This window comes from Pan troglodytes, chromosome 20 (assembly GCF_028858775.2).
Source record: "Pan troglodytes isolate AG18354 chromosome 20, NHGRI_mPanTro3-v2.0_pri, whole genome shotgun sequence".
Classification (NCBI taxonomy): Eukaryota; Metazoa; Chordata; class Mammalia; order Primates; family Hominidae; genus Pan; species Pan troglodytes.
Window position 1 is genome coordinate 16,787,999 of NC_072418.2, and position 27,976 is coordinate 16,815,974.

At 53.9% G+C, this 27,976-nt stretch overlaps 3 protein-coding genes and 1 long non-coding RNA gene across 6 annotated transcripts in view; 2 read left to right on the plus strand and 2 right to left on the minus strand.

Annotated features, from left to right (window-relative positions):
- Positions 1-11,395, plus strand: part of MISP3 (MISP family member 3) — a 31,745-nt gene extending 20,350 nt beyond the window's left edge. Inside the window, exon 2 of the mRNA XM_063800580.1 lies at positions 11,208-11,395. Within this exon, the coding sequence (XP_063656650.1) occupies positions 11,208-11,335 (128 nt within the window). The 3' untranslated portion in view covers positions 11,336-11,395. The remainder of the gene's footprint in view (positions 1-11,207) is intronic.
- PRKACA (protein kinase cAMP-activated catalytic subunit alpha) lies at positions 228-26,230 on the minus strand. Of its 3 annotated transcripts, none has more exons than XM_024351904.2 (10): positions 25,969-26,230; positions 15,855-15,916; positions 15,267-15,395; positions 11,331-11,429; positions 9,336-9,418; positions 6,279-6,405; positions 6,094-6,189; positions 5,876-5,998; positions 2,159-2,323; positions 228-1,768 (listed from the first exon to the last, which is right to left on the minus strand). In XM_024351904.2, the coding sequence occupies exons 1-10, from the start codon at positions 26,012-26,014 to the stop codon at positions 1,643-1,645; spliced, it is 1,056 nt and encodes a 351-aa protein (XP_024207672.1). In that variant the 5' UTR covers positions 26,015-26,230; the 3' UTR covers positions 228-1,642. The 3 variants fall into 3 exon arrangements, with proteins under 3 accessions (XP_024207672.1, XP_024207673.1, XP_063656649.1); XM_024351905.2 differs by lacking the exon at positions 25,969-26,230 and adding an exon at positions 22,601-22,873; XM_063800579.1 differs by lacking the exon at positions 25,969-26,230 and adding an exon at positions 20,703-21,314.
- Positions 20,794-20,946, minus strand: SMIM46 (small integral membrane protein 46). The gene has a single exon (XM_063800581.1). It carries the CDS (start codon positions 20,944-20,946, stop codon positions 20,794-20,796), a length of 153 nt encoding a protein of 50 aa, XP_063656651.1.
- LOC134809040 (uncharacterized) lies at positions 23,941-25,385 on the plus strand. Its single transcript, XR_010153551.1, has 2 exons — positions 23,941-24,012; positions 24,996-25,385. It is a non-coding gene; the product is annotated as an uncharacterized LOC134809040 (long non-coding RNA).
- Positions 26,231-27,976: the final 1,746 nt, after the last annotated feature.

Sequence of the window (27,976 nt, forward strand, 5' to 3'; positions counted from 1 at the left end):
CCGAGGGGGCGCGCCGCAGATTTGGGGACCCCGAATCTGGGGTCAAAGGGCAGTTTGACGCTCGTTTCTCCTGCGGGGCCGAAGGAGTGCCGGAATTTCAGCTAAACCCTGGTTACAAGGACTTCAAGCCAGGACCTGATCGGCCTGCACGCTGGGGTCCGAAATTCCCTTTCCAACCCCCTGGGGGTGTGTGGGTGGGTGATCGAAGTCGAGAACACCAGCGACACTTTTTTTTTTAAACAAAACTTTATTGGTAATAGTTTTCAAATATGTTTACAACAGCACACTGTTCAAGAGGAAGTCTCGTCCTTCGCAGCACACAGGTTGAATCGCCCCCGCACCCACCCGGGGCCCCACCCCAGGCCTGAGAACTCCTCCTGGGATGGGGAGAAGTTATGAGAGGGGGAAATACGGGGATGAATGGGGTGGCTCCCCAGCGGCTCCCCACTTTTACGAGAGAAAAAAGCACAAATGAGAAAGTGGGGGAGAGGTGATGGACAGCTGACAGCTAAGCTGGAGGAGGGGCGCCCAGGATGGGGGAGGCGGAAGCTGGTGGGTGAGTAAAACAGGCAGCCCCTCCCCAGCAGCTCTAGCCTTGAACCCCGGGCCGTGGCTTGGGGGGACTTGGCCTCTTCTGTTCCCTTTTGCAGGGATGCCCTCCCCACTCAGCTGAGGGAAGGCTGGACGTTAAAATCTAGCGGAGAATAAAATTAAGGAGTTGGGGGAAAACGCTGCTGGGAGGAAAGACTTGGGCTTGGGGCTCCCCCTCTGTCTTTTTGGGGGATGACTCCTCTTTGGCAGGGAGAGGGGCAGCTGCTTTGTCTGGCTTTCAAAGCCCAAGGGTGAAGACAGATCTGTTGGGGAAGAAGAGAGCGGAGGCTTCCTAAAGGGGCCTAGACCCTCGCAGGATTGGCAGAGAGGATTCCCCGGGGAGGGGCCCAGGGGAGATTAGCAGCGGGGAGGTTCAAACCCCAGCGCCTCCCTTTCCAAAGTCAGTCTGCTTCTCTTTAAAATGGATTTGAGGAATGGGGGGACATGGGAGGGGTGGGAGTAGAGGAAGGAGGGAGGGAGGCACTGGTGGAACTTAAATAAGATTTTAAATTGTTGTTTTTTTAAAAAAATTCTAGCAAGCAACCCACTGAACATGTCACTAAAAATCTCTCCTTCCCAGGCAGGATTACTCCGAAAGGAAGGTTGGCGCTTCGTTCATTTGCCCTTAGCAAGTGGGGCCTGTGGTTGGGTGGGATGGGGGTGTGGGTGGGGGCTGGAGTTAAGCGTGAGCCCCTCTTTCCATACCCTGTCCCTGGATACACCAGCAAGACCTGGTCTGACTGGAGTTGAGAAACTCGTTTAAAACAGGCAGAAGTGGGCTGGGAGGGCTGAGGGGCTGGGGGGCTGTGGGGAAGGAGGAAGGGAAAAGTGGGAGAGGGGGCAGGAGGGTGAAGGGGATGAGGGGGAGCAGCTGGTGTTTCTGTCCCTCTGATTATCTGGGCTTCCTGCTCCCCCTAACCCTGGAGGGTGGGGTGGGGGTGAAATTAGATGCAAGGAACTCTGGGGCCCTCTGGCTGTTCAATCCAACCCTCCCACCCCCCCGACCAAAAAAAAGAAAAAAGAAAAAACCCATGGGGGCACAGGCACGCCCCTAAAACTCAGAAAACTCCTTGCCACACTTCTCATTGATGGAGACCCGGATTTCTTCTTCCTCATAGTCGTCAAAGTTACTCGTATCCCCAGGGCCTTTAAACTTTGGTATGAAGGGAGCTTCCACCTGGAGAGGGATCAAGAATCACCCAAACCTCAGCATTCAACATAATCATTATTACAACAATAAATGCGAATGGCCTAACATTCAAGAGATATTTACTCTGACTCAGGCCTGTGCTTACCATTAGGTTATGGATTCCTCTTAAGAGCCCGAAACTCTTAATGTAGCAACTCATCAAAGGGGAAATTACTTCCCAGAGAGAGGCATCTGTTGCACAAGGTCATGGAATGGCCAAATGACCCCAGAATCCCATTTCTAGACCCCACTGCTCTAAGCTCTCTACTCTAGGTTGCTCCTGAACCTGTGTTCTCTTCTCTATTTCTCTATTGGCTGTCCTCCCTGACTCTTGGCCTGCTCCCAAACCCTCAGCAGGCTTAAGGAGGGGAGGCCCACCTTCCTCTGGTAGATGGCAATCCAGTCAGTTGTGGCAAACCACTTGTGGTTCTTGATATCGTTGACCCCATTCTTGAGGTTCCCAAAGCGCTTGGTGAGATCTACCTGCAGGAGGTTCCGCAGCAGGTCCTTCAAGTCAGAGCTGAAGTGGGAAGGGAACCGCACCTGGAGGAAGGGGTACAAGGACAGGGTGGGAAGCTGGTCTGGAACTTGGGAAGCCCATAATGCTTCTTTCTCCATCCAACGGTCCTACTGGGTGTGGGCCTCCAAAGCACAGTGCCTGCCAGCGTCCTGTAAAACAGCTCCTTGAGCCTACCCTACAGTTTCCAATTTAGGAAGTCTGATAATGTGGCCTGAGAATCTGCATTTCTTTAAAAACTTTAAAAATTCAAGAGTTAGTTATTTTAAGAAGTTTTTGTAGAGACAGGGTCTCACTACGTTGCCCAGGCTGGTCTTGAACTTCTAGGCTCAAGCGATCCTCCTGCTTTGGCCTCCCAAAGTGCTAGGATTATAGGTGTGAGCCACCGCACCCAGCAAGAATCTGCATTTCTTTTTTTGAAAAAAAAAAAGCCTCACTCTGTAGCCCAGGCTGGAGTGCAGTGGTGCGATCTGGGCTCACTGCAACCTCCGCCTCCTGGGTTCAAGGAATTCTCCTGTCTCAGCCTCCTGAGTAGCTGGGATTACAGGCTCATGCCAAGACACCTGGCTAATTTTTGTATTTTTAGTAGAGACGGGGTTTCACCATATTGGTCAGGCTGGTCTTGAACTCTTGACCTTAGGTGATCCACCTGCCTTGGCCTCCCAGTGTTGGGATTACAGGTGTGAGCCACCGTGCCTGGCCCAAGAATCTGCATTTCTAACAAATTCCCCAGCAATGGTGCTGCTGGAAAGGGGTCCCTTTTAAGAACCATTGCTCTAAGGCAAGTGCTATGATGATTTCCATTTCAGAGAAGGGGAAACTGAGGCTTGGGTTAAACAGCTCTTCCTAGGTCACATTGAGGTGTGTGATGGGGCAATTCCACCTTAGGTCTACTGGACTCTAGAACTTGTATTCTCAGCTGCTGCTGCTGCTGCTTAAGGCATCTCTGCTGGGGTCTGGAGACTTCTGAAATATTCTTGCTTATGACAAACTTTTTCTCTCCTGTCTTTCTGCATAGCTAAGGCTCTTCCATTCTTTAAAGCCCAGCTCAACTCTTCTTGAAAGTTTTCCCCAAACGCTCTGAGCCCACGCCTTGTATGCAAGTCATCACTGGAGTTATAGTTGCAAGAAAACGACTTCTTGTTCCTGCTGTGCCTCTTACACGCTGTGTGACCTTGGCCATGGCCCTTAACCTCTCTGGGCCTGCGCATGCCTCTCAGATGTGGGGCAGATATCCCAGGGCTGCACGAGGGAGATAATACCACTGACGGTGCGGGGGAACTAGAAAATGCTACAAAGAAGGGAGTCATGTGCATCTTCTCCTGTGGGATCTTCTGTGTTTTTTTCTTTCTTTTTTTTCCCACTCTGGGACATTTCTTTTTCTTTTTTTCTTTTTTTTTTGGTGAGATGGAGTCTTGCTCTGTTGCCCAGGCTGGAGTGCAGTGGCACAATCTCAGCTCACTGCAACCTCTGCCTCCCTGTTTCAAGTGATTCTCCTGCCTCAGACTCCTGAGTAGCTGGGATTACAGGTGTGTGCCACCATATCCGGCTAATTTTTGTATTTTTAGTAGAGACGGGGTTTCACCATGTTGGTCAGGCTGGTCTTAAACTCCTGACCTCGTGATCCGCCCTCCTCGGCCTCCCAAAGCGCTGGGATTACAGGCGTGAGCCACCACACCCGGCCAACTCTGGGCCATTTTCTTGGCAGTTTCTTTTGGTCCGGTGGCAGATGCCTCATCTTTCCCTTTTTTTGAGACAGAGTCTTGCTCTGTCACCCAGGCTGAAGTGCAGTGGCGCAATCTCGGCTCACTACAACCTCTGTCTCCCGGGTTCAAGCAGTTCTCTGCCTCAGCCTCCCGAGTAGCTGGGATTACAGGCACCCGCCACCACGCCCAGCTAATTTTTGTATTTTTAGTAGAGACAGGGTTTCACCATGTTAGCCAGGCTGGTCTTGAACTCCTGACCTCGTGATCCACCTGCCTCGGCCTCCCAAAATGCTGGGATTACAGGTGTGAGCCACCGTGCCTGGCCTTCATCTTTCTCTTTTAGTGATGCTATGTGTCCAGCTGGGGCACCCCACGCCTGAATTTTTTTAAAAGACAGGGTCTGGCTCTGTGACCCAGGCTAGACTGCAGTGATGCAATCACAGCTCACAGCTCACTTCTGGGCTCAAGCGATCCTCCTGCCTCAGCCTCCCGATGAGCTGGGAATACAGGGGTGCACCATCACGCCCAGCTAATTTTTAGTTTTTTTTTTTTTTTTTTTTTTTTGAGACAGAGTCCTGCCCTGTTGCCCAGGCTGGAGTACAATGGTGTGATCTTGGCTCACTGCAACCTCCGCCTCCTGGGTTCAAGTGATTCTCCTGCCTCAGCCTCCCAAGTAGCTGGGATTACAGGTGCCCACCACTACATCCAGCTAATTTTGTGTGTGTGTGTTTTTAGTAGAGACGGAGTTTCACCACGTTAGTCAGGCTGGTCTCGAACTCCTGACCTCAGGTGATCTGCCCGCCTTGGCTTCCCACAGTGCTGGGATTACAGGTGTAAGCCACCGCGCCCGGCCAGTTTTTTTTTTTTCTTTTTTTTTTTTTTAGAGATGGGGTCTAGCTATGTTGCCCAGGCTGGTCTGGAACTCCTGGCCTCAAGCCTCCACTTCCCAAGGTGCTGGCATTACAGGTGTGAGCCATTGTACCCAGCCCCAAAGTTTCAAAGCCAGTCGGTGGCAGAGCTGGGACTGGGGCCCAGGCTGAGCCTGAGGGTGCTCCCACCACAGTGTCGTGACTCCGGGCCAACCAAAAGCTCCTGTGTAGGAGATGCTGGACCAAGTCGGGGGATGGTCGGGTCTTCCCAGCAAGGTGGTTGAGCTGAGGGCAGAGGTGGGGTCCCCAACCTCTCTCCGGCCATCAGTGCCTACGATGATTGCCTACGGTGATTACCTACTCACCAAAGTGTGATCTTGGCCAAGACACATCCCTTTTCCCAGCCTGTTTCCTCACCTCTCCTACAGAGGGTGCCACTATCTCAGGGTGTGACTGATGGGGATTCTGGGACCTGGTGGATGGTGGGCACTTTGCACCTGTCATAGATGTGAGCTGAGATGGCTTCACCACCCCTCATCTGAACCCTCAGAGTTAGGCAAGTCTGGGTTTGGGAGAGGAAGCATGGGCTATAAATGCTAAGTGAGGGCAATCCTGGGTGAGGCTATGGACAGCACCTGGGAACAGGAACCAAATACATTCGTTTTTCTGCCTTGGAATTTGCGAAAACTCACACTAACTGGGATGAGGAGCGACAAGGAGGGTCGTCTGGCAGGGCGGTTTGTGTTCTGTGGCCAAGAAGTTCCCGTGAGGCTCGGGATTTTGGAAGCCCATGGGATTCTGGAACCGCGGGGTTGGGGCTGGACAGCAAGGGGGCTTGAGGTGTTGGCCTCAGTGTGGCCGGCGCGCCCAGCTTCACCACCTGGCCTGACTTAAGGAACTTCTAGATTATTCTGACAACAAGCAGGGCTCCCCAGGGAGTAGGATGGGTGAGCAGGGAACGGTCTGTTTCTTCCAGGGCTGTGTCCCCACATCCGGACCTCACCTTCCCAGAGACGATCTTCTCATAGATCTGGATGGGCTGGTCTGCGAAGAAGGGCGGGTAGCCAGCGGCCATTTCATAGATAAGAACCCCCAGGGCCCACCAGTCCACGGCCTTGTTGTAGCCCTGGAGCAAGATGGGGGGGCACAGGGTGAGGAGGAGGCGAGAGCAGGAGAGCAGAGCCGGCCTCAGGGGAAGGGGAGGGCTGGGGAGACTCCTACTTTGCTCAGGATAATCTCAGGGGCCAGGTACTCAGGGGTGCCGCACAAGGTCCAAGTGCGGCCCTTCACGCGCTTGGCGAAACCGAAGTCTGTCACCTGTGGGCACAAGAACAGGCAGTTGGCAGGGAGGGAGGGTCCAGGCCACGGCTTCCCCAGGGCTGCCCCTCGCCCGGCCTGGTGGGCACCTGAATGTAGCCCTGCTGGTCAATGAGCAGATTCTCCGGCTTCAGGTCCCTGTAGATGAGATCCAGCGAGTGCAGATACTCAAAGGTCAGGACGATCTGGGCCGCGTAGAAACGGGCATGGGGCTCGCTGATGGGGACAAATGGGGAGGTGAACGTCAGTGGTCATGCCCCAAAATGGTCCAGCAGGTGGCCCTGCAGAGCCTACCCTAGAGGAAGACACCTCCAGTCCAGCCGTCAGAAACGCAAGGCACCTGATTCTTAGATAGCCCGACATGGGAAACAGCCTGTGGGTCCATCCACAGGAGAATGGAATCACAGACTGAGCTATAGTCATACAATGGAATTCCACTCACCACCACCACCGCCAACAGGACAGCCCATGCATCCACTCAACAATGTGGCTGCATTTCAAACTGATTATGTTAAGCAAAAGAAGACACAAAAGAACATGAATGATTCCATTTATATCATGTCCACGCCCAGACAAAACAAAGGCACGGTGTTTGAAGTCAGAAAGGACAACTGCCTTTGGTGGGGAGGTGACGTGTCAAGAGAGGGATTCGGCCCGGTGCGGTGGCTCACCCCTGTAATCCCAGCATTTTGGGGGGTCGAGGTGGGAAGATCGCTTGAGCCCAGGAGTTCGAGACCAGCCTGGGCAATATAGGCAAGACCTCACCTCTGTATGTATGTAGATATGTGTGTGTGTGTATATATATATATATATATATATTTTTTTTAATTAATTAATTTTTTTTAAGACAGTCTCGCTCTCTTGCCCAGGCTGGAGTGCAATGGCATAATCTCGGCTCACTGCAACCTTTGCCTCCTGGAAACAAGTGATTCTCTTGCCTCAGCCTCCTGAGTAGCTGGGATTACAGGTGTGCACCACCACGCCCGGCTAATTTTTGTATTTTTAGTAGAGACGGGGTTTCACCATGTTGGTCAGGCTGGTCTCGAACTCCTGACCTTGTGATTCACCCACCTCGGCCTCCCAAAGTGCTGGGATTACAGGCGTGAGCCACGGCACCCGGCCTCCACCTCTGTATGTTATTGGAAAAAAAAAAAAGGGATTCAAGGGAATTTTCTTAGGTGATAGAAAAGTTCCATATACTGTTTTGGGTGGAGGTTAGGTAGCTATATACAACTGTCAAAACTTGTAGCATGGAACATTGAAGAACTGTGCATTTTATTGTATGTAAAGTGAATCTATAGTTATCTATCTAAAATACAACTACAAGGCCAGCGCGGTGGCCCATGCCTGTAATCCCAGCATCTTGAGAGGCCAAGGGGGGGGGGGGGCGCGGATCACCTGAGGTCAGGAGTTCGAGACCAGCCTGGCCAACATGGTGAAACCCCATCTCTACTAAAAATACAAAAATTAGCCAGGCAAGGGGGCATGCACCTGTAGTCCCAGCTACTTGGGAGGCTGAGACAAGAGAATCACTTGAACCCGGGAGGCAGAGTTTGCATGGAGCCGAGATCGTGCCACTGCACTCCAGCCTGGGCGACAAGAGTGAAACTCTGTCTCAAAAAATAAAATCAAATAAAACTACGTATGTAAACTTATAAGTTAATAAGACAAATTTATAAGTTAAAAAATTTTTTTTTCTTTCAGCAGGGTCTCTGTTACAACCCAGTCTGGAGTGCAGCAGCGTGATCATGGCTCATGCAGTCTTTTTTTTTTTTTGCATATGTTGAACCAGCCTTGCATCCTAGGGATGAAGGTGGGCTCATGCAGTCTTGACCTCCCAGGCTCAGGTGATCTTCCCACCTCAGCCTCCCCAGGAGCTGGGACTACAGGAATGTGCCACCATACCTGACTTTTTTTTTTTTTTTGTATTTTTTTGTAGAGATGGGGTCTTGCTATGTAAGGCTGGTCTCAAATTCCTGGGCTCTAGCAATCTGCCCACCTTGGCCTCCCAAAGTGGAATTATAGGGCATGAGCCACAGTACCCGGCCTGTATCTTAAACTTACAAATTTCTGTATATAGTTTTATTTTATGTATAAAAATATATATTAAAATCTACACATATAAAACTGTCCACCTATATAAAATAAAATAATAGTATAATTTTTATTTTATTTTTTTGAGACGGAGTCTCGCTCTGTCACCCAGGCTGGAGTGCAGTGGCGCGATCTCGGCTCACTGCAAACTCCGCCTCCTGGGTTCACGCCATTCTGCCTCAGCCTCCCGAGTAGCTGGGACTATAGGCGCCCGCCACCACACCCGGCTAATTTTTTTGTATTTTTTTAGTAGAGACGGGGTTTCACCATGTTAGCCAGGATGGTCTCGATCTCCTGACCTCGTGATCCGCCTGCCTCGGCCTCCCAAAGTTCTAGGATTACAGGCACGAGCCACTGCGCCCAGCCAATTTTTTTTTTTTTAAAAGAGACAAAACCTCACTATGCAGCCCAGGCTGGTCTCAAATTCTTGAACTCAAAAGATCTTCTCACCTCAGCCTCAGGACTAGTGGGACTACAGATGCATGCCACCTTTTGGGGCTCAAAAAATGCACAAAATCAACAACTTCAATTTTTTTTTTTTTGAGACGGCATGTCACTCTCTCACCCAGGCTGGAGTACAGTGGTGTGATCTTGGCTCACTGCAACCTCTGTCTCCTGGGTTCAAGTGATTCTCCTGCCTCAGCCTCCCAAGTAGCTGGGATTACAGGTGCCCACCACCACGCCCAGTTCAGTTTTGTATTTTTAGTGGAGACAGGGTTTTGCCATGTTGGCCAGGCTGGTCTCAAACTCCTGACCTCAGGTGATCTGCCCACCTTGGCCTCCCAAAGTGCTGGGATTACTGGTGAGAACCACCGTGCCTGGCACCAACTTCAGTTTGGACACCTAAGTTGCCATGTTTGCTCTGTTTTGTTTTGTGGTGGTTGAAATATCACATATTCCTCAGCAGAGGGGAAACAGAAACCCACAGGGTCTGGGAAACCACCTGCATGTTGAAGTATGCTGGACTCCTCTGCATTCCCAGGGGGCTTGGTCGTGCACTGCCACCTGTGGACACCCTGACAGCCTGATGTGATGGGGGGTGGCCCGCTTACCTGAACCTTCCGATCCGCCGTAGGTGTGAGAACATCTCCCCGCCGGGCACGTACTCCATGACCATGTATAAGTTTGAGTTGTCCTGTGGGAAGCAGTGGCTGGTCAAGGGCCCACCCCTGAGACTTGGACCCGATCTGAAGGCCTTGGGGGCCTCCCCGGCTGGTGTTCAAACATTAAATGACAACAGCGATCCTGGCTCCCTGTAGGAATCATGTTCTACAGGGGCGACCCTTATCCTGCTGTTAATGGGTGAAAGTGAGGGCTGGCTCAGAGGTATGTCAGGACCTGGTTAGCCTGCCTTGGCTGGAGAGAGAACTCTGTAGTACCTTGCTCTGGGAGCTTGAGTAAGGCTCTGAGGCCACAGTTTTGTCATCTGTAAAATGGGATCGTGATAGGCTGCAGAATTAGTGGGGCCCAGAATAAAAAAGGTGGCCCCTGGTTAAAAAATTATTACAGAGGGTCGGGTGTGGTGGCTCATGCCTATATAATCCCAGTACTTTGGGAGGCCAAGGTGGGTGGATCACTTGAGCCTAGGAGTTTGAGACCAGCCTGGGCAACATAGTGAGACCCCGTCTCTGCAAAAATACAAAAATTAGCTGGGCATCATGGCGTGCACCTGTAGTCTCAGCTACTCAGGAGACTGAGGTGGGAGGATTGCTTGAGCCTGGGAGGCAAAGGTTGTGAGCTGTAATTGCACCACTGCACTCCAGCCTGGGCAACAGGGTGAGACCTTATCTTAAACAAAACAAAACAAAATGGCCAGGCACGGTGGCTCACACCTGCAATCCCAGCACTTTGGGAGGTCGAGGCAGGCAGATCACCTGAGGTCAGGAGTTCAAGACCAGCCTGACCAACATGGGGAAACCCTGTCTCTACTAAAAAATACAAAATTAGCCAGGTGTGATGGCACATGCCTGTAATCCCAGCTACTCGGGAGGCTGAGGCAGGAGAATTGCTTGAACCCAGGAGTCAGAGGTTGTGGTGAGCTGAGATCGCATCATTGCACTCCAGCCTGGGCAACAACAGCCAAACTCTGTCTCAATAAAAAAAATAAAAATTAGGCTTGGCACAGTGGCTCATGCCTGTAATCCCAGCACTTTGGGAGGCCAAGGCAGGCAGATCACTTGAGGTCAGGAGTTCAAGACCAGCCTGAGCAACATGGCAAAATCCTGTCTCTACTAAAAATACAAAAATAAGCTGGGCATGGTGGTGGGCACCTGTAATCCCCGCTACTCAGGAGGCTGAGGCAGGAGAATTGCTTGAACCCAGGAGGCAGAGGTTGTAATGAGCCAAGATTGCGCCACTGCACTCCAGCCTGAGCAACAGAGTGAGACTCTGTCTCAACAAAAAAAAATTATTACGGATCTCAAGACAGCAGCAGCAGCAAAGCGTTAAACCACATGTGGGGTCCCTCGGAGAACAGGCCCTTGTGCTTCTCTGGGTCAAACGTCCATGAAGCTGGCCCTGAGTGGCCTTTCCTGTTTCTCATGACCACAGCTTTGGATGGCACCCAAAACGGCTCCCAAAGGGTGCTCAAGACGTGCCTGGAACTGTCATGACAACCCCACCAGGCTGGAACTGGTATGATCCCCATTTTACCATGAGAAAGCTGAGGCTTGGGGAGATAAGTCTCTTGCCCGGGGCCACACATCAGGAAGTACTGAACTGGGAAATGAACCCTGGCTGCCTGGGGCAGAGTTTGTGCTCCTGGGTCAGGCTCTTGCCATAAACCAGGTGCTGCTTTTGAGGGATGTTACTGAGGTTGGGTGGCTCACCAAGGGTATCGAACTACAAACTGGCTGGACCAGGAACTGAACTTGGGTCTACCAGAGTCCCAGCCTGACTCCCGTCCCCTGATCTCCCTCCTCCAGGGATCTTGTTTTTCCACAAAAGAGAGCAGCCACTGATTGTCCTCAGCTCCGACGCCAGCCCTGGGGGCCAGAAGGCTGGGACCCAGTGCAGTGACCCCCCGCCCTTGGCCACTGGGACCCCACCTTGAAGGAGAACTCGAGTTTGACGAGGAACGGAAAGTTGACAGCTTGCAGGATGCGCTTTTCATTCAGGGTGTGTTCGATCTGTTTCAGTTTCACCACCTGGGAAGGGAAGGAGGGGAGGGCAGAAAGGAGGGGGAGGTGAGAGGGGCCTCATTTCCCCTGATGCCTGGAACTAGGGATGCCGGAGCCAGGCCGGTTCCTTCAGCCAGAATCATTTGTGTGCCGTGGCCTGTCGGGCCCTTAGCTGATGCTGAGGACACAGCATCAGGGAGGCTAGGGGCTGCTTGTCCTTGCACGGCACTAAGTCCAGGGCAAAGAATACATGGGTTACCCCCAGAGAGGTCAGAGCCGTGGTGGAGGGTATCTTGGGGTTGTGGAGAAGCAGCCCCCAAGAATCCCATGTAAAGTACCTGGCGTGGTCTGGGGAAAGGGGAATCAGACAGCGCTTTCTGGAGGAAGGGGCAGCTGAACTGAAATTGAAAAGACAGGCAGGAGAAGCCCAAGAGGTGGGGGGTTTAGGACCTGCCTTACCCTTGTCTAGAACACTCCACACAGCAACCTGAACCTCAGGCTAACAGCTCCTCAGCTATCAGCTGTCCCCTGATAGCAGATGCCATGAGCAGGCACCTGGCACCTAGTCTCTCAATGAATCAGGATAGAAGCCCTAGAGGCCCATGCTGGGAGTACGCCAGTTTGGAAGACCAGACACAGAGGGGAGGTGACTTGTCCAAGGTCACACAGCTGGCTGATGTCAGGCTGGTGTGTAACATGTGGCCAGCCTGGTCCCTCAGTCAGCTGTCAACTGCTTTGCTCACATAGCTGTGTCCTCAGAGTCTATACCTGCCCTACCCAGTTCAGTCCCCATTAGCCACAGGGGGATGCTGGGCCCTTGAAATATGGCTGGTCGGATGGGGAGCCAAATTCAAAAATTTTAAGTATCTAAAATATAAATTAAAAAACTGACACCAGCTGGGCATGGTGGCTCACGCCCGTAATCCCAGCACTTTGGGAGGCCCAGGCAGGTAAATCGCTTGAGCCCAGGAGTTTGAGACTAGCCTGGGCAATGTAGCGAGACCCCATCTCTACAAACAACAACAAGGACAACAAAAGCAATTAGCTGGGCATGGCACGACTATGGTCCCAGCAGCTCCAGAGGCTGAGGTGGGAGGATCATTTGAGCCCAACTGCACTTCAGCCTGGGCAACAGAGAAAGACCCTGTCTCAAAAACAAAACAACCAGGCCGGGCACGGTAGCTCACGCCTGTAATCCCAGCACTTTGAGAGGCCGAGGCAGGTGGATCACGAGGTCAGGAGATCGAGACCATCCTGGCTAACATGGTGAAACCCCGTCTCTACTAAAAATACAAAAAATTAGCCGGGTGTGGTGGCGGGCGCCTGTAATCCCTGCTACTCGGGAGGCTGAGGCAGGAGAATGGCATGAACCCGGGAGGTGGAGCTGGCAGTGAGCTGAGATCACACCACTGCAGTCCAGCCTGGGTGGCAGAGCGAGACTCTGTCTCAAAAAAAAAAACAAAAAAAACAACCAGCCAGGCCAAAATGGTGAAACCCTGTCTCTACTAAAAATATTTAAAAACTGGCCAGGTGTGGTGGCTCACGCCTGTAATCCCAGCACTTTGGGAGGCCGAGGCGGGCGGATTACAAAGTCAGGAGATCGAGACCATCCTGGCTAACACGGTGAAACCCCATCTCTACTAAAAATACAAAAAATTAGCCAGGCGTGGTGGTTGGCGCCTGTAGTCCCAGCTACTCAGGAGGCTGAGGCAGAAGAATGGCGTGAACCCGGGAGGCGGAGGTTGCAGTGAGCCAAGATCGTGCCACTGCACTCCAGCCTGAGCGACAGAGCGAGACTCCATCTCAAAAATAAATAAATAAATAAAAAATTAGCTGGGTGTGGTAGCCGGCGCCTGTAATTCCAGCTACTCAGGAGGCTGGAGCACAAGAATCGCTTGAAACCCGGAGGCAGAGGTTGTAGTGAGCCGAGATCATGCCATTGCACTCCAGCCTGGGCAACAAGAGCGAAACTCCATCTCAAAAACAAAACAAAACAAAACAAAACAAAAATTAAACTCTTGATGCAGGTACTGGTGACTTTCAGGCATGGTTGGAACAACTTGGGCATGTGAATCTGCTTTTTCAACTTCCCTGCTTTTTCTTATCTTTCCAGGAAAAATTTACCATCAGAGTTGAGACCTGTTGTAAGCATACAATGGACACTGGATTTTAAGGATACTTCAGTACAGAAAAAAAGGAAATATTTCCGAAGTCATGGAGGACTGGGAAAAAAACAAAAGGAATGTAAAATGTTTCATTAATATTTTCACATTGATAATATATGGAAAGGGTAATACTGTAGATATACTGGCTTAATTAAAACATATCATTAGGCCAGGTGTGGTGGCTCACATCTGTAATCCCAGCACTTTGGAAGGCCGAGGCGGGCGGATTACCTGAGGTCAGGAGTTTGAGACCAACCTGACCAACATGGTGAAACCCCAAGTCTACTAAAAATACAAAAGTTAGCTGGGCGTGGTGGTGGCACCTATAATCCCAGCTACTTGGGAAGCTGAGGCAGGAGAATCACTTGAACCTGGGAGGTGGAGGTTGCAGTGAGCTGAGATCAGGCCACTGCACTCCAGCCTGGGCGACAAGAGTGAGATTCTGTCTCAAAAAAAAAAAAAACATAAAAAAAAGCCCCAAACATGTCATTAAAATGAATTTCATGAATGACACCTGTTTCTTTCATTTTCTCTTTTAATTACAAACTTTGGGTGTTTTTTTAGAGATGGGGTCTGGCTGTGTTGTCCAGGCTGGAGTTGAACTCCTGGGTTCAAGTGATCCTCCCACCTCAGCCTGTCTAGTAGCTGGGACTACAGGCGTGCGCCACCGTGCTTGGCTGTTTTTACTGTTTATGATGGAGCAAACAGAAAATTTAAAATTGCTTCTGTGGCTCAGGTTACATTTCTGCTAGTTACATTGCTGCTTTATAGCAGTGCCTGGTATAAAGTCGGATCACAAAAATATTTACGGGAAGAAAGTGCACATAAACACCACTTCCCCCAAGAGTGCTCTTGTTCTCCTCCCGTTGGGCTGGTGTCTGACCCTGTGTCACGCTGCCTGGCTTTGAATCCATGGCCGGCCTGGAGAGGGAGCTTTGGGAAGGTGGCACAAGGCCCTTCTGACCCCTGGGGCTGGCACATTATGGGGGCTTGGGGAATAGTGGGTGAGCCTGGCATGGTGGCTCATGCCTGTAATCCCTGTGCTTTGGGAGGCTGAAGTAGGAGATCACTTGAGGCCAGGAGTTCAAGACCAGCCTGGGCAACACAGCAAGACCCCCTGTCTAAAACAAAAAACAAACAAACAACAACAAAAAAATTAGCCAGGCATGGTAGTGTGCGCTTGTAGTCCCAGCTACTCAGGAGGATCTCTTGAGCTCAGGAGTTTGAGGCTACAGTGAGCTATGATCACGTCACTGCACTCTCCTGCTTGGGCAACAGAGCAGGATCCTGTCCCCCGCAAAAAAACCAAGCTGCCAGGCGCGGTGGCTCACGCCTGTAATCCCAGCCCTTTGGGAGGCTGAGGCAGGTGTATCACCTGAGGTCAGGAATTCGAAACCATCCTGGCCAACATGGCGAAAACCCATCTCTACTAAAAATACAAAAATTAGCTGGGTGTGGTGGCAGGTGCCTGTAATCCCAGCTACTCGGGATGCTGAGGCAGGAGAATCGCTTGAACTAGGGAGGTGGAGGTTGCAGTGAGCCGAGATCACGCCACTGTACTCCAGCCTGAGCGACAGAGCGAGACTCTGAATCAAAAAAAAGCAAGTGAGTGAACGGGTGGATAGGGCACTCCAAGGAGTGGGCACAGTCCAGGCAAAGGCCTGACAGGCAGGCCCTGAGCGAGGACGGGCCACCTCACCTTCTGTTTGTCGAGGATCTTCATGGCATAGTGGTTCCCGGTCTCCTTGTGTTTCACCAGCATCACCCGCCCGAAGGAGCCCGTGCCGAGGGTCTTGATTCGTTCAAACTGATCCAAGTGGGCTGTGTTCTGTGGGCAGAGGGGTCGGCAGGCTCAGGGCACGCCCTCCCCGCAGCCTGCTTGGCTAAGGTCTGGGGCATCCCCTCTGCCACCGGCAGAGAGGGCCCCGGGGAGCACGTGGGGTCAGCGGGGTGAGGACAGGGGGCGGAAAATCAAGATGGCAGAGGGCACATTCCTTAAGGCGGGTGGCAGGGGCCAGATCCGGCCCTGGCCTGGGGCCTGGAAGCTGCTGGCAGCTGTGCTGGGGGCAGGGGCGGGCCGTTGGGAGGGGTGGTGGGATGGGGGTGCCTGGCATTGGGCAGTCAGGTGTCTCCACACAGGAGCCCCCATGGGCACCTAGGGAGCAAATAGGGAGGGTCTGAAGCCTTCTACGGGGTTTCTGAAATTCTCGCTGTGTTGCTGGGACACAGCCAGGGGCTGGGGGTCACCAGCTCACCCCTCCCTGGGCTCTGCACCCGGCAGCCTTACCTGAGCGGGACTTTCCCATTTTTTAAGAAAATCTTCTTTGGCTTTGGCTAAGAATTCTTTCACTGAAAGGGAGAGAGGGGAGAGTTAGACAGAGACGCCCATCTCACCGGGGTGGGTTCAGGTGATTTCTGGGGAGATACTTGGTGGAAAGTGGGGTGCAGTTTCAACCCAGAGCCTGACCTTTTTCTGGTGCCTCTGGGGGCCTTGGCTGGGCCGTGGCCTGGGCCTCCCTTGCTACAGAGAGGTGGGATCCAGCTGCCACTCCATCCAAAGTGGGGTACAGAGAGTCTCAGGGGTCACTCCCAGGGGAACGGAGGGAGGTGCCCAGGCAGGCCAGCCCACCCCCACTCGCCCCAGTTCTGACCGACATTCCACGGCCAGGGCCGACGCCAGCCGAGGTATTTATAGCCTTGGGATTTGGCTGTTCCTCTGGCCCCTTCTCTGGGGAGGCCGGGCCTGGGATGGAGGCCTCGGGGGCTCGGGTAGCAGGTGCCCTTGGGGGGCTCAGCTGTCACCTTGGCCCCCAGCTGGCCCTGTTCCTCTCCATGGCAATTGCAAGGGCATTGCTCCAGAGCTGGTTCAAGGGAAGTCTCGCCTGATGCCCACTCCTCGGCCCCATGGTATCCCAAGGTGAACATCACCGCCTGGCTAATGTTGAAACTTCCCCGGCAGACCCTGTGCCGGCTGCTGTCTACACTGTCTCATCTGACTCACTCGGCAACCTGCCTTGTATCCATTGTCTCCACTTAACAACCCAGGAAACAGGCTTGAAAACAGTCATTCTCGTCTCTGCTGAGACACAGCCCAGCAAAGTGGCTAAGGGCCAGGACTTGGGGTCAAGATCCAGTTCAGAGCCCAGCCTGGTCTCTGATGAACTCTGTGACTTTGGGTAACTGATCTCACCTCTCTAGGCCTCAGTTTTCCTCATCTGTAAAGTGGGGTGGTTTTGAGGAATGAATGAGTTCATCTTGACAAAGGGAGTTGAACAGTGGCCCCGTGTGATGATAGTGCCAGATAAATGTCAGCTATTATTATTTTTTATTTATCTATCTATTGACTGATTGATTGATTGAGACAGAGTCTCCCTCTGTCGCCCAGGCTGGAGTGCAGTGGCGCAATCTCCGCTCACTGCAAGCTCCGCCTCCCGGGCTCACGCCATTCTCCTGCCTCAGCCTCCTGAGTAGCTGGGACTACAGACGCCTGCCACCACGCCCAGAGAACTTTTTGTATTTTTTTTAGTGGAGACGGGGTTTCATCGTGTTAGCCAGGATGGTCTCGATCTCCTGACCTCGTGATCCACCCGCCTCGGCCTCCCAAAGTGCTGGGATTACAGGCGTGAGCCACCGTGCCCGGCCAATTTATTTTTTTTAATTATTATTTTTTTTTTGAGATGGAATCCCACTTTGTTGCCCAGGCTGGAGTGCAGTGGCACAATCTCAGCTCACTGCAACCTCCGCCTCCCAGGTTCAGATGATTCTCCTGCCTCAGCCTCCTGAGTAGCTGGGATTACAGACACCTGCCACCACGCCCAGCTAATTTTGGTATGTTTAGTAGAGACAGGGTTTTGCCATGTTGGCTAGGCTGGTCTCGAACTCCTGACCTTAGGTGATCTGCCCACCTTGGCATCCCAAAGTGCTGGGATTACAGGCATGAGCCACCATGCCCGGCCTATTATTTTCTAAATTGAGGTATAAATTATGGGGAGAGAGGCTGGGTGAGGTGGCTGACGTCTGTAATCCCAGCACTCTGGGAGGCCAAGGTGGGTGGATCACAAGGCCAGGAGTTCGAGACCAGCCTGGCCAACATGGCGAAACCCCATCTCTACTAAAAATAAAAAAATTAGGCCAGGCACGGTGGGTCACACCTATAATCCCAGCACTTTGGGAGGCCAAGGCGGGTAGATCACTTGAGGTCAGGAGTTCAAGACCAGCGTGGTCAACATGGTAAAACCCCGTTTCTACTAAAAGTACAAAAAAATTAGCCGGGCATGGTGGCAGGAGAATCGCTTCGACCCGGGAGGCAGAGGTTGCAGTGAGCTGAGATCATGCCATTGCACTCCAGCCTAGGCAACAGGGCGAGACTCTGTCTCCAAAACAAAACAAAAAAATTAGCCAGGCATGGTGGTGATGTGTGCCTGTAATCCTAGCTACCTGGGAGGCTGAGGCAGGAGAATTGCTTGAACCCGGGAGACTGAGGTTGCAGTGAGCCGAGATTGCACCACTGCACTCCAGCCTGGGTGACAGAGCAAGACTCGTCTAAGAAAAATAAAAATAAAAAATAAAATAAAATATGGGGAGAGATCGGGCATGGTGGCTCAGGTCTATAATCCCAGCACTTTGGGAGGCCGAGGCAGGCAGATCACTTGAGGTCAGGAGTTTGAAACCAGCCTGGCCAACATGGTGAAACCCCGTCTCTACTAAAAATACAAAAATTAGCTGGGCATGGTGGCGCATGCCTGTAATCCTAGCTATTTGGGAGGCTGGGGCAGGAAAATCTCTTGAACCTGGGAGGCAGAGGTTACAGTGAGCTGAGATCATGCCACTGCACTCCAGCCTAGGCGACACAGTGAGACGCTGTCTCAAAAAAAAAAAAAAAAAATATATATATATATATATATATATATATATATATACACATAGGGAGAGCCGGGAACGGTAGCTCATGCCTGTAATCCCAGTGCTTTAGAACGCCGAGGTTGGAGGATCGCTTGAGGCCTGGAATTAGAGACCAGCCTTGGCAACATAGCAAGACCCAATCTCTACAAAAAATAAAACAATTAAAAAATTAGCCGAGCATAGTGGCCCATGCCCGCAGTTTCAGCTAAGCAGGAGGCTGAGGCAGGAAGATTGCTTAAAGCCCAGGAGATTGAGGTTGCAGTGAGCTATGATCGCACCACTACACTCCAGCCTGAGCAAGAGTGAGACTCTTTCTCAAAAAAATAGTAATACTCTGGGAGGCCGAGTTGGGGGGATTGCTTGAATACAGGAATTCGAGACCAGCCTGGACAACATCAAAACCCTCTACAAAAAATAAAAACATTAGCCAGGTGTGGTGGTATGCACCTGTAGTCCCAGCTACTCAGGAGGCAGAGGTGGGAGGATTGTTCAAGCCCGGGACATAGAGGCTGCAGTGAGCCGTGATTGAGCCATTACACTGCAGGTTGGGTGACAGAGTGAGGCCCTGTCTCAAAAAAAAAAGTAATAATAAAAAAACCCCAAAAACAAATATAGGAGATACACTGAGTGCTCAAATCTTAAATGCGCAGCCTGACAGATTCTTGCATTATGGACTTGTCCTTTTAACCACCACCTAGGGCTACAAGGGACCAGCCCCTTGCTGAGTATTTTCTATGCTTCGTTCTCACCCTGTGGGGTGGGAGCTGCTGTTATTCCCACTGTACAGAGGAGAAGACTGATCAGGTCTGAGGTCACTTGCCTGCCCCCACGTCCCATGAGATTAACTACTTCACTGCCAACTCAGCCATTGGTTTCAGTGCTGAGTCCAGTGCACTAGGGTGGCCAATGTGGACAGAGCTGCCTTCAACCCCCTGATGTTCCTGGGTTTGCTGCCACCGAGGGGCCCTGTACACTTGCCCTTTGGCATTGCTGGTTGTCTGCCTGCCAGTAATCCCACATGGCCTTGTGGGGAGCCACCCCCACTACCTGTCTCCAGAGCTTTCCCTCGGCATTCAGAGAGAAGAGCCCTCATGGGGCTAGAAAGTGGTAGATGGTGGCCGGGTACAGTGGCTCACGCCTGTAATCCCAGCACTTTGGGAGGCCGAGACAGGCGGATCACCTGAGGTCGGGAGTTTGAGACCAGCCTGACCAACATGGAGAAACCCTGTCTCTACTAAAAATACAAAATTAGCTGGGCGTGGTGGCACATGCCTGTAATCCCAGCTACTCAGGAGGCTGAGGCAGGAGAATTGCTTGAACTCGGGAGGCAGAGGTTGCAGTGGGCTGAGATCGCGCCATTGCACTCCAGCCTGGACAACAAGAGTGAAACTCTGTCTCAAAAAAAAAAAAGAAAGTGGTAGATGGCAGATGGAGAGAGACCGTGGCCAAGAAGGCCCCACAATAAATGAGCAGGCGGAGAGGGGATAGGCAATGAATGGCCAGGAGTCCTAGATGGGTGCCTGGCTGGGCCACCAACTAGCCCAGGGGCCTGAGCCTGGGGGTCACACCAAATCCAACACTTTCACTAGCAGAACCTTTGTTTGAGTGTTTTATTTTGTTTTGAGATGGGGTCTTGCTATGTTGCCCAGGCTGGTCTCCAACTTCTGGCCTCAATGGATTCCCCCACCTTAGTCTCCCAAAGTGCTGGGATTACGGGCGTGAGCCACTGTGCCTGGCTTCAGTCATAGAACCTTTGTGACAGAAAACATCTTCCTTGGAAACCTCCAAATAATCCACACAGAATTCAGCAGTGGGTGGGGAGGGTGGAGGGTGCCCTCTTGGGATTCTACCTTCTCCCACACAAGAAGGCAGAGAGGTGCCAGGCTTGAAGGGAATCCAAAAGGTCTGGTCCGTTTTCCCTTTGCTCTTAGCAAAAAGGAAAGAATTGCTGAATCCTGCACCTCCCCGACTCGCTGAGCTCCCAGCCCCTGGCTGTCCGCTGGTGCCCCACGGAGTCGCTCCATAGGGTGCCTTGCTGTTAGCATGGCCCTTCTCTGGCCTCTCAAAGGACCAGAGCGCCCAGGCTCTGTCCCCTCTGGTGCCACTAGCCCTGTTAGCTTGTCAGATTTGGGGATGGGGCATGGGGGAGGCCAGTGCCAGGAGGAGCAGGCAGAGAGAGGGATGATGGGGGGGGGAGGGGCAGGTAACCTCAATCAAGAGGCCCCACACTCACCTCTGCTTCCTGTCTCTTCCAGGAAAGGGTAGAATAAAGGGTGGGTGGGATGGGGTGATCTGGCGGCCTTCTGCCCCCTGGCCAGGGAGGCTCAGGGTGCTGGCTGTGGCTTAGGCCCCCGGAAGGTGTGGTGCAGGTAGCCCAGGAAACGTACAGCCAGGTGGGCCCAGAGGAGCAGCTGCAGCCACAGCTGGAAGGTGGTCTCCAAGTCCCCACCCTGGCTGCTGCCTGATCCCAGATCCATCCCCAGCCCCCTTGGGCTCTCCCTGGAATCTTCCTTTTGCTGAGAAACCAGGAAAACGCAGAGCCTCTAAGTCAGCTTCCTTGGGATGGCCTCAGGGGACCAGGGAGGAGGAGCTGGTTGCCACAGAAGCTTTTAAAGGTACCTGCTCCAAGCTAGCCAAGGTTTGCAGAGGGCTCCCTTGGCAGGAGGCGATGGGAAGATTCTCCCGAGGGTGTCCCTCTGGCTGGCCTGCGTGCCCCAGGGCGGGGCGATAAAACTAACTTCCCTTTCCACGGACTTCACTGCTCCCAGGACGCCAGGCCCTGCCTTCCTCAGTGGACACTGGACTGTGCAGAGGACAGCGCCTGATGTGCCCAGAGCAGTGCCCACTGGGCAGAGGGGAAAGAGTTAAGGTTCAGGATCAGGCAACAGCCAGAGACTCCCTAGGGGCTAAAGAGGCCCCAGAGCTCCCTTAATTCGCTGAAAGAACAGCTGGAGAGAAAGGCTTGGGGCGGGGGGCGACAAGAGCCACCCTGCCTCCTCCCCTGAACTCCCTTTCAATGTGGAACCCCCAAATCCTGCTATCTTGAGAGAGAAAATGGGTATATCTGACTCTTTGTTTTGCTCCTATGCGGGGGTGGAGAGGGGAAAGGCATCCCGGGATGTCCTTGGCCTCTCTCAAACCTTGCCCTGTGCTTGGCTCTACTCTCGGCCATGAGTCCAAACCGGAAACGAGCGGCTAAACCCAGGGGTGGGGGAGGGGGAGGCAGCCTTGACCATCTTCCTCCTTCTTTCCAGATCCCAAAAGAAGCAGAGGGTCAGTGGCAGCCTCTTTGAGTGTGCCCGGCATCCAGGACCCCTGCTAGCAACAGGAAGTGGCAGAGGATGGTACCCAGCCAGCTGCTGGCCTGTACAGCCTGCCGCCCTGCCCACATCTCCCACACGGGGGGTGCCAGCTCTCACTCTGGTCCAGATTCCATTTGGGCTCATAGAGAAAACTCCTTGACACCCCTTGAAAAGCCAGGACCACAGCAGAAAGCAGAAATCTAGAAACTCGCCCTGGGAATGGGGAATTGCAACAGCAGAATATCAATTTGGGCAAGGGGCTTGCGGTCTCCCTCGGAAGGAGCCCAGCCCCAGAACCCCCTTCCTCCGGACAACAATCTCAGACCTTCTGCCCTTTTGAAATCTGGCTGTCCTGGGAATTCTGGGGCAGGAATGCCCAGCCTGGGCTGGGCCCCCTACTCAAGGCTGGCTGATTCCTCCAGTGGAGCCTGGATTCCCTGCTCTGGGCTTACCTAAATGACACAACTCTGAGCTGGACCCCAACACTGGGCTGGAACGACCCCCATTCTGAGCTGGACCCCAACACTGGGATGGCTCATCCTACAGTCTGAGCTGAACCCCAACACTGGGATGGACCACTCCACCACCCCTCTCTGAGCTGGCCCCCTGCTGGGTGGACAATCCTCCCTTGTCTGAACTGGGCCACCGATCCCCTCTCTCTTCCCCAGGCCGCACAGCCCGGGGCTGTACAGGAGGCGTTTCCAGGGCCAGCCAGGGGTTCACATCCTTCTCCTCTTCGCCTGTGCCCCAGACCCCGCTGCAGCCCCTCCCTGACTTAAGGGGCAGAGTGTGCCTAGGAAGTTGCTATAGTAACAGGACTCAGCCTCACCATCGCTGGAGTTGGAAGCCATCACTCAGTCCTGTTCTCAGGGCACCGGCACTACGGTGGCTGGGAAGGCTCATGAGACCTGCCGTGTCTGTTCGGCTGTCTGTCCCCAGAACCCTGCCTGCAGGGGGAGCTAGGGAGCCGTGGGGTGGGAGTAGGAAGAGAAACCCAACCCAGAGGCCACTGGGTGTGGAGGAGGGACAGACAGGGCCCTCCGAGTTTCTGTAGACGCGGTTGCGCTAAGGGGAGAGCTGCCTTGATAAGACCTCTTGGGCACCCATACAACTGCCAAGGTACAGAAGGTGTTTGGCCGTCTTAGGCATCCATAGGATGTTACACGGCACTAGTTCTTCCCATCTAGGGTCTTCTTGGGGGGTGCTTTTCTCTCTTTGCCAGGATCTGCTTGTGTCCTGGGGATGGGGGGGCTCCCTTTTACTAGCTCTGCCCCTTCCCCTGTGGGCCAGCTCCCAGGGGTATCTTCAGCCAGTGCCAGCCACGACCTGAGCCCCACTTGGCTGTCTGACCTGGGCGCCTGCCCCCTGGGGCCGCTGCTCCCTCTCCATTCTTCCAACTTGGCCAGAGCCTGGGCCTTAGTCTTTTTTCTTGGCCCTCTCAGCTCTCCCAATGGCTTTGCCATCTTTGGGTGTAGATTCCCCCAACTCCACTCCAGGGTTCATTCTGGATCCCTGGCCTCTTGGGAGGAGGCGGACTCTGTCCTGCCCTGGCACAGAGATGGTACCACAGGGGACTGCAGGATGCTTAACTGGTGCCTCCCAAGGCCTGGGCATTTTCCTGACCCCAGTCGGGCCGGCGTCTGGCAGATGAAATCCAGGTGCCCCCTGCAGGCTGGCCTGGCTACTGCCCCTGCCCCTGCCCCACCCTTCTAAGAGGGCAAATTTTGTCTAACTCCATCCTCTCAGAATCAGAGCGCCTCAAAGCAAAGAGGGACTTCCTTCCTCATCTTATTTCCTTCTCTGGGAGCCTCTGGGAGGAAGTACAGCTTCGGGCGTTTCTCAACGTGTGACATAGTCCCATTGGCAGAACATGACATGATTTTCGGGATGTTTCATTTATCTAGTTACACTGTATTTAATGCGTATCAGAGAAAATATAACTGGCATGGCAATCCCATGATTTCATTTATATTATTGTTTAGAATGAGCTCCAAGTTTACATCTGAACACAAGTGAGTAAAACTTTTATTATTTTAAATTAAGAAAATATGATAGAGTAAAAATCTGGGAGGCTGCTGAAAAATGTCAAAGTCGGGAAATTCTGGGGTCCAAGAAGTTTGCTGGTAGATGGATCTGGATGTGAATCCTGCCTCTGTGACATCATCTATGTCATGGATGTCATTTCTACCAGAGGGCTCCTTTGGAAAGTTTGGATAACAGCCCGTTATGAAAGTCACCACAGTAGGTATCTCTATCCGCCTGGCCATTTAGCCTGTGGCACAGCCTAGATGCCCAATAATAGTAGCTCTATTTTACCATGATCATTCATTCCTGGGTGTCTGACCTGTGCTCTGAGAGAATCAGTGGTTCCTTCCAGAGCCTCTGATCTTTTTCTTGGGATCCTTTTTCTTGTGTGGCTTTCCACCCCCCACCACATGTGTCTGATAGCCTTGAAGGTTTTCCAGGACTGTCATCTCCCCAACTTTCAACTGAGCTACCGCAATATATAGCTGCCTGCCTCTACCTTCCACCTCCCAGCTGGCCTCACCTGCTGGGGGCCTGACTCCTCCCCCCCCACCAAGTCCCCTCCAAGCTCATGCCCAGACCTTTTTTGGACACTACCCACCTGCTCCTCTGTCATCAGGCACTCAGCTACAGGCATTTCCCTCCCCAGCCCCCGCCCATTGGTGACATGTCAGGCCTCTTCATGATTGCTCTGTGACTCTGAGTTCTGCTATTTGAATCCGTATGGGAATAAAGTTCCCTGGCTTTCATACCTTTCTGGGAGGGGGCATTCAGGAAACTCAGATGCTGGGGTTTGAGACCAAAAACTGGCCTTCCTTTTCGACCAATAGTTCCGACTATTTCTGGGTAAGTGGACAGGGGATCCCAGCTGCCTTCCAGCTTTCAGACTGGAGTGACAACAATTTAAGAGCTGTAAAAATTGGGAATGGGGTTCAAGACCATTTCTGATGGTATTTCCAGATAGAGAATCTCTTTCTCTGGCTGGCTGGAAAAGGCCAACCTAATGTGTGGGCAAGTGGGTGAAACAGGTCTCTCTCTGGCTGAGCCCTGGGAATGATCAGAATCACCAGACGTCAAAGCAAATCACTAGACGTCACCCATTACTCTCTTTGACTGCCTCCTCCTCCCCAGTGCTCTTTCTGACCATCTCAATTAGAACCGAATGAACCTCGCTAAACCCAGACACTTTTCATCCCAAGCCAGGAGCGGTGGAAGAAGCCCCAGGGACTGGGTGAATGACGGAGCCTCAGTTGTGAAACGACCATTTATTGAGGGGCCCTCCATGGAGCCTAGAGCTCACTGCAAGACAGGAAATGAGAGGGGGCTCTGCCACCACCCCCTTACCCCAACGCAGGAAAGAGGATGCAATGAATCCCAACAAGACCAGCTCAAACTTGGCTTTGGAAGCACTGAAGCAATTCTCTACGTTCATAAACAGTCTGCTACCCCAGCCAGGGACAGACGCTTGCTTGGAGGACGAAGCACAAGCAGAGAAGCAGAATGACAGAGTGACAGGATGAGAGAGGCAGAGGGACCCAGAAAGATCCTGTCCCCCATGCCAAGTGACACAGAAGAAAAAAACAATGCTGGAGGTGGCTCTGGGAAATGCTCAGGGGGCAGGATGGGTTTGGAAGGGGGGGCTGTGCTAAGGTGAAGAGGGGAAGGGCAGGAGAAAGATGGCGGGGGCTGGAGGGGGGAGGGGTGTGGTCAGCAAGTGGCCAAGGTCCCTGCGCGGTGGAGGCAGACAGACCTCATCGCATTCCCAAACTGGTAGAAACCTGGGTCGGGGTCAGGCAGAGGATCCCATAGGTGAGAGAGGTGAGTGAGGAAGTGGGGGGATTAGAATCTGGGGAGAGGGGCCAGGAAAGGAGGGGGTAGGCTGGTGACAGGGGCCCATGTGGGGCCCCAGCGGTCATACGTGCCATGGTTGGCAGTGACAGCTGGGGGGGAGCACGGTCTTTGCAGCATGGGGCGGCCCTAGGGGAAGGGGACCCCTACAGGGGGTACTCTGCGGGCCCGCGGGCCCCAGCCTTGGACAGGCCGGGGCAAGGGGCGCTGGGGGGTAGGCAGAGAGGAATGGGGGGCCCCGTAGGGGGAGGGGCCAGGCGATGATGGACAAGGCCAGGGCTGGCAGCGCAGGGCCAAGATCGGGGTCACGGCCCGGGCACTCACCGCTCTCCTGCTCGCTGCCCTTCTTGGCGGCGGCGGCGTTGCCCATCGCGGCGGCGGCGGCCGGGGCCGGTCCCGGAGCTGCGGCGCGGCGGGTGCTGGCTGCGGCCGGCGGCCCCGGAGCGCGCTGGGCGGCGGCGGCGGCGGCCCTCGGGCTGGCTGCGCTAGCTGCGGCGCCGCGACCCCCGCCCAGCCCCTGCTTCCCGCGTCTCTCCGCGCCCGCCCGCCCGGGAACCTCAGCCCAAGATCTCTGCCGCTGTCTGTGACGCCCCCGCAGCCCGCCGCTCATTGGCCTAGGCCGCCCTGACTGACGGCTCAGCGCCGCCTCCCATTGGCCCTCCCGCGACCTTCCCGCGCCACTATAGGCTCTCAGCCTCGGGACACGCACCGCGGACTCTCGGCCATTCACTCGCTCGCGAGGCCGCAGCTGGGCGGGCAGATGCGTCCGATTGGCCGAGACGCTGGACTGGGCCCGGGGTCCGCCCTGCGAGGCCGCCGATTGGCGGAGGTGCCCGGTCCGCCAAGCCCCCCAGCAGAACGCTCAGTGTCAATCCGGGGGTGAGAGGGCGGGGCGGAGACGCAGTCTGCGGGCCCGGGCCGGTGGGGCGGGGGGGCGGAGGCTGGCTGGCGGCCGCGCAGCGCTCCGAGGCTCAGGAGGCGGCCCCGGCGGGCGCCCGGCCGGCCCCGCGCGCGCCGCAGTCCCCCGCCCCCGCTCAGTGCGGCAGCGGCTGTCGGCCAGCCGGAGTTGGCGCCGCGGCCTGCCCGGCGCAGCCGCTGTCCACCTGCCAGCGGGGGAGGGGCGCGGCCGGCGCGCGGGTCAGAGGTCGCCCGGCCGCCGCCGGCGTCATTCATAAGGCCTGGCGCTGGGCGGCCGTGGCCAGGCCTGCTTGGGGGCCAGGCCGCGGGGCCTCCTGGGTTTTCCCAGCCGCACTCAGGAGGATGCCGGGCCCGGCGCAAGGGGTGGCTGGGAAGGGGCGCTCAGTGTCCACCCCTTTGCTGGGCCCTAGCCCTGGGCTCCTGCCAGTAGTAAGAGCTGGCACCCACTTAACGCTCCTTCGCACCACACTCCCATCGCGTAGGTGCTACCATCATCACTCCCATTGCACAGATGAGGAATCTGGGGTACAGCCAGGCAGATTCCCTGCTCCTGTTTCTCGTCTGTATTTCCTGTCTGGGCAATGCGAAGGGAACCTGCCCCTTCCTTCAGGATCCTCTTTCAGTACACACTTAGCAGAGGACAGTCGGGGTTTCCCAACTGCGACACTACTGACGGTGAGGCTGGATCATTTTCTGCTGGGGGGTGTCTTGTGCACCACTGGGTGTTGAGCAACATCCCCCGCCTCTACCCACTGGATGCCAGTAGCCCCTCCTCTATCTTCCTGCTGGCTGTGGCAACCGCTGTCTCCTGACATTGGTGAATGTGCTCTTGCGGGCCGAACTGCTCCTGATTGAGAAGCACTTAAGAGAGGGTCAGGGGAGGGGAGAAGCCAGGTCACCCCGACTCGGAAGGGCTAGCTGGGCTTAACTACAAGCCAATCTGCTGCTTCGACTTGAATAGCCTCCGCCTTCTCCAGCTGCTGTCTGCCCCCATGTTCCCAGATCAACCACAGTTCCAGGGAGGGAGAGTCAGAGCCTTTCTGTGAACTATGGGGAAATGGCTGACCACTCCGCCTCTGGATGGATAGATACATGGTAAGGTTTAGTAAAATTTAATAAAAGCATTGCTGTTTGTGTGTTGGGATCACGATGTTAATTTCTTCCTGTGGGTCAAGGGCAAAGTCTGAAAAATCACTCATTATAATCTATCTGCAGGACAGCTGGTTTAAGTTTTGACAAAGAAAAACCCCTCCTGGAACCTCAGTCTGGAATACAACTGTAGAACCAATTAAGACTGGAGTAGGAAGCTGGGAAGAAGACGTGGGACAGCCAACCCACTGGACAGGGCAAGAGGCCACTTCTGGGGGAGAGTGGGCAAAGTTGCTTCAGTCCACCAGAGACAAAAGCACAAACA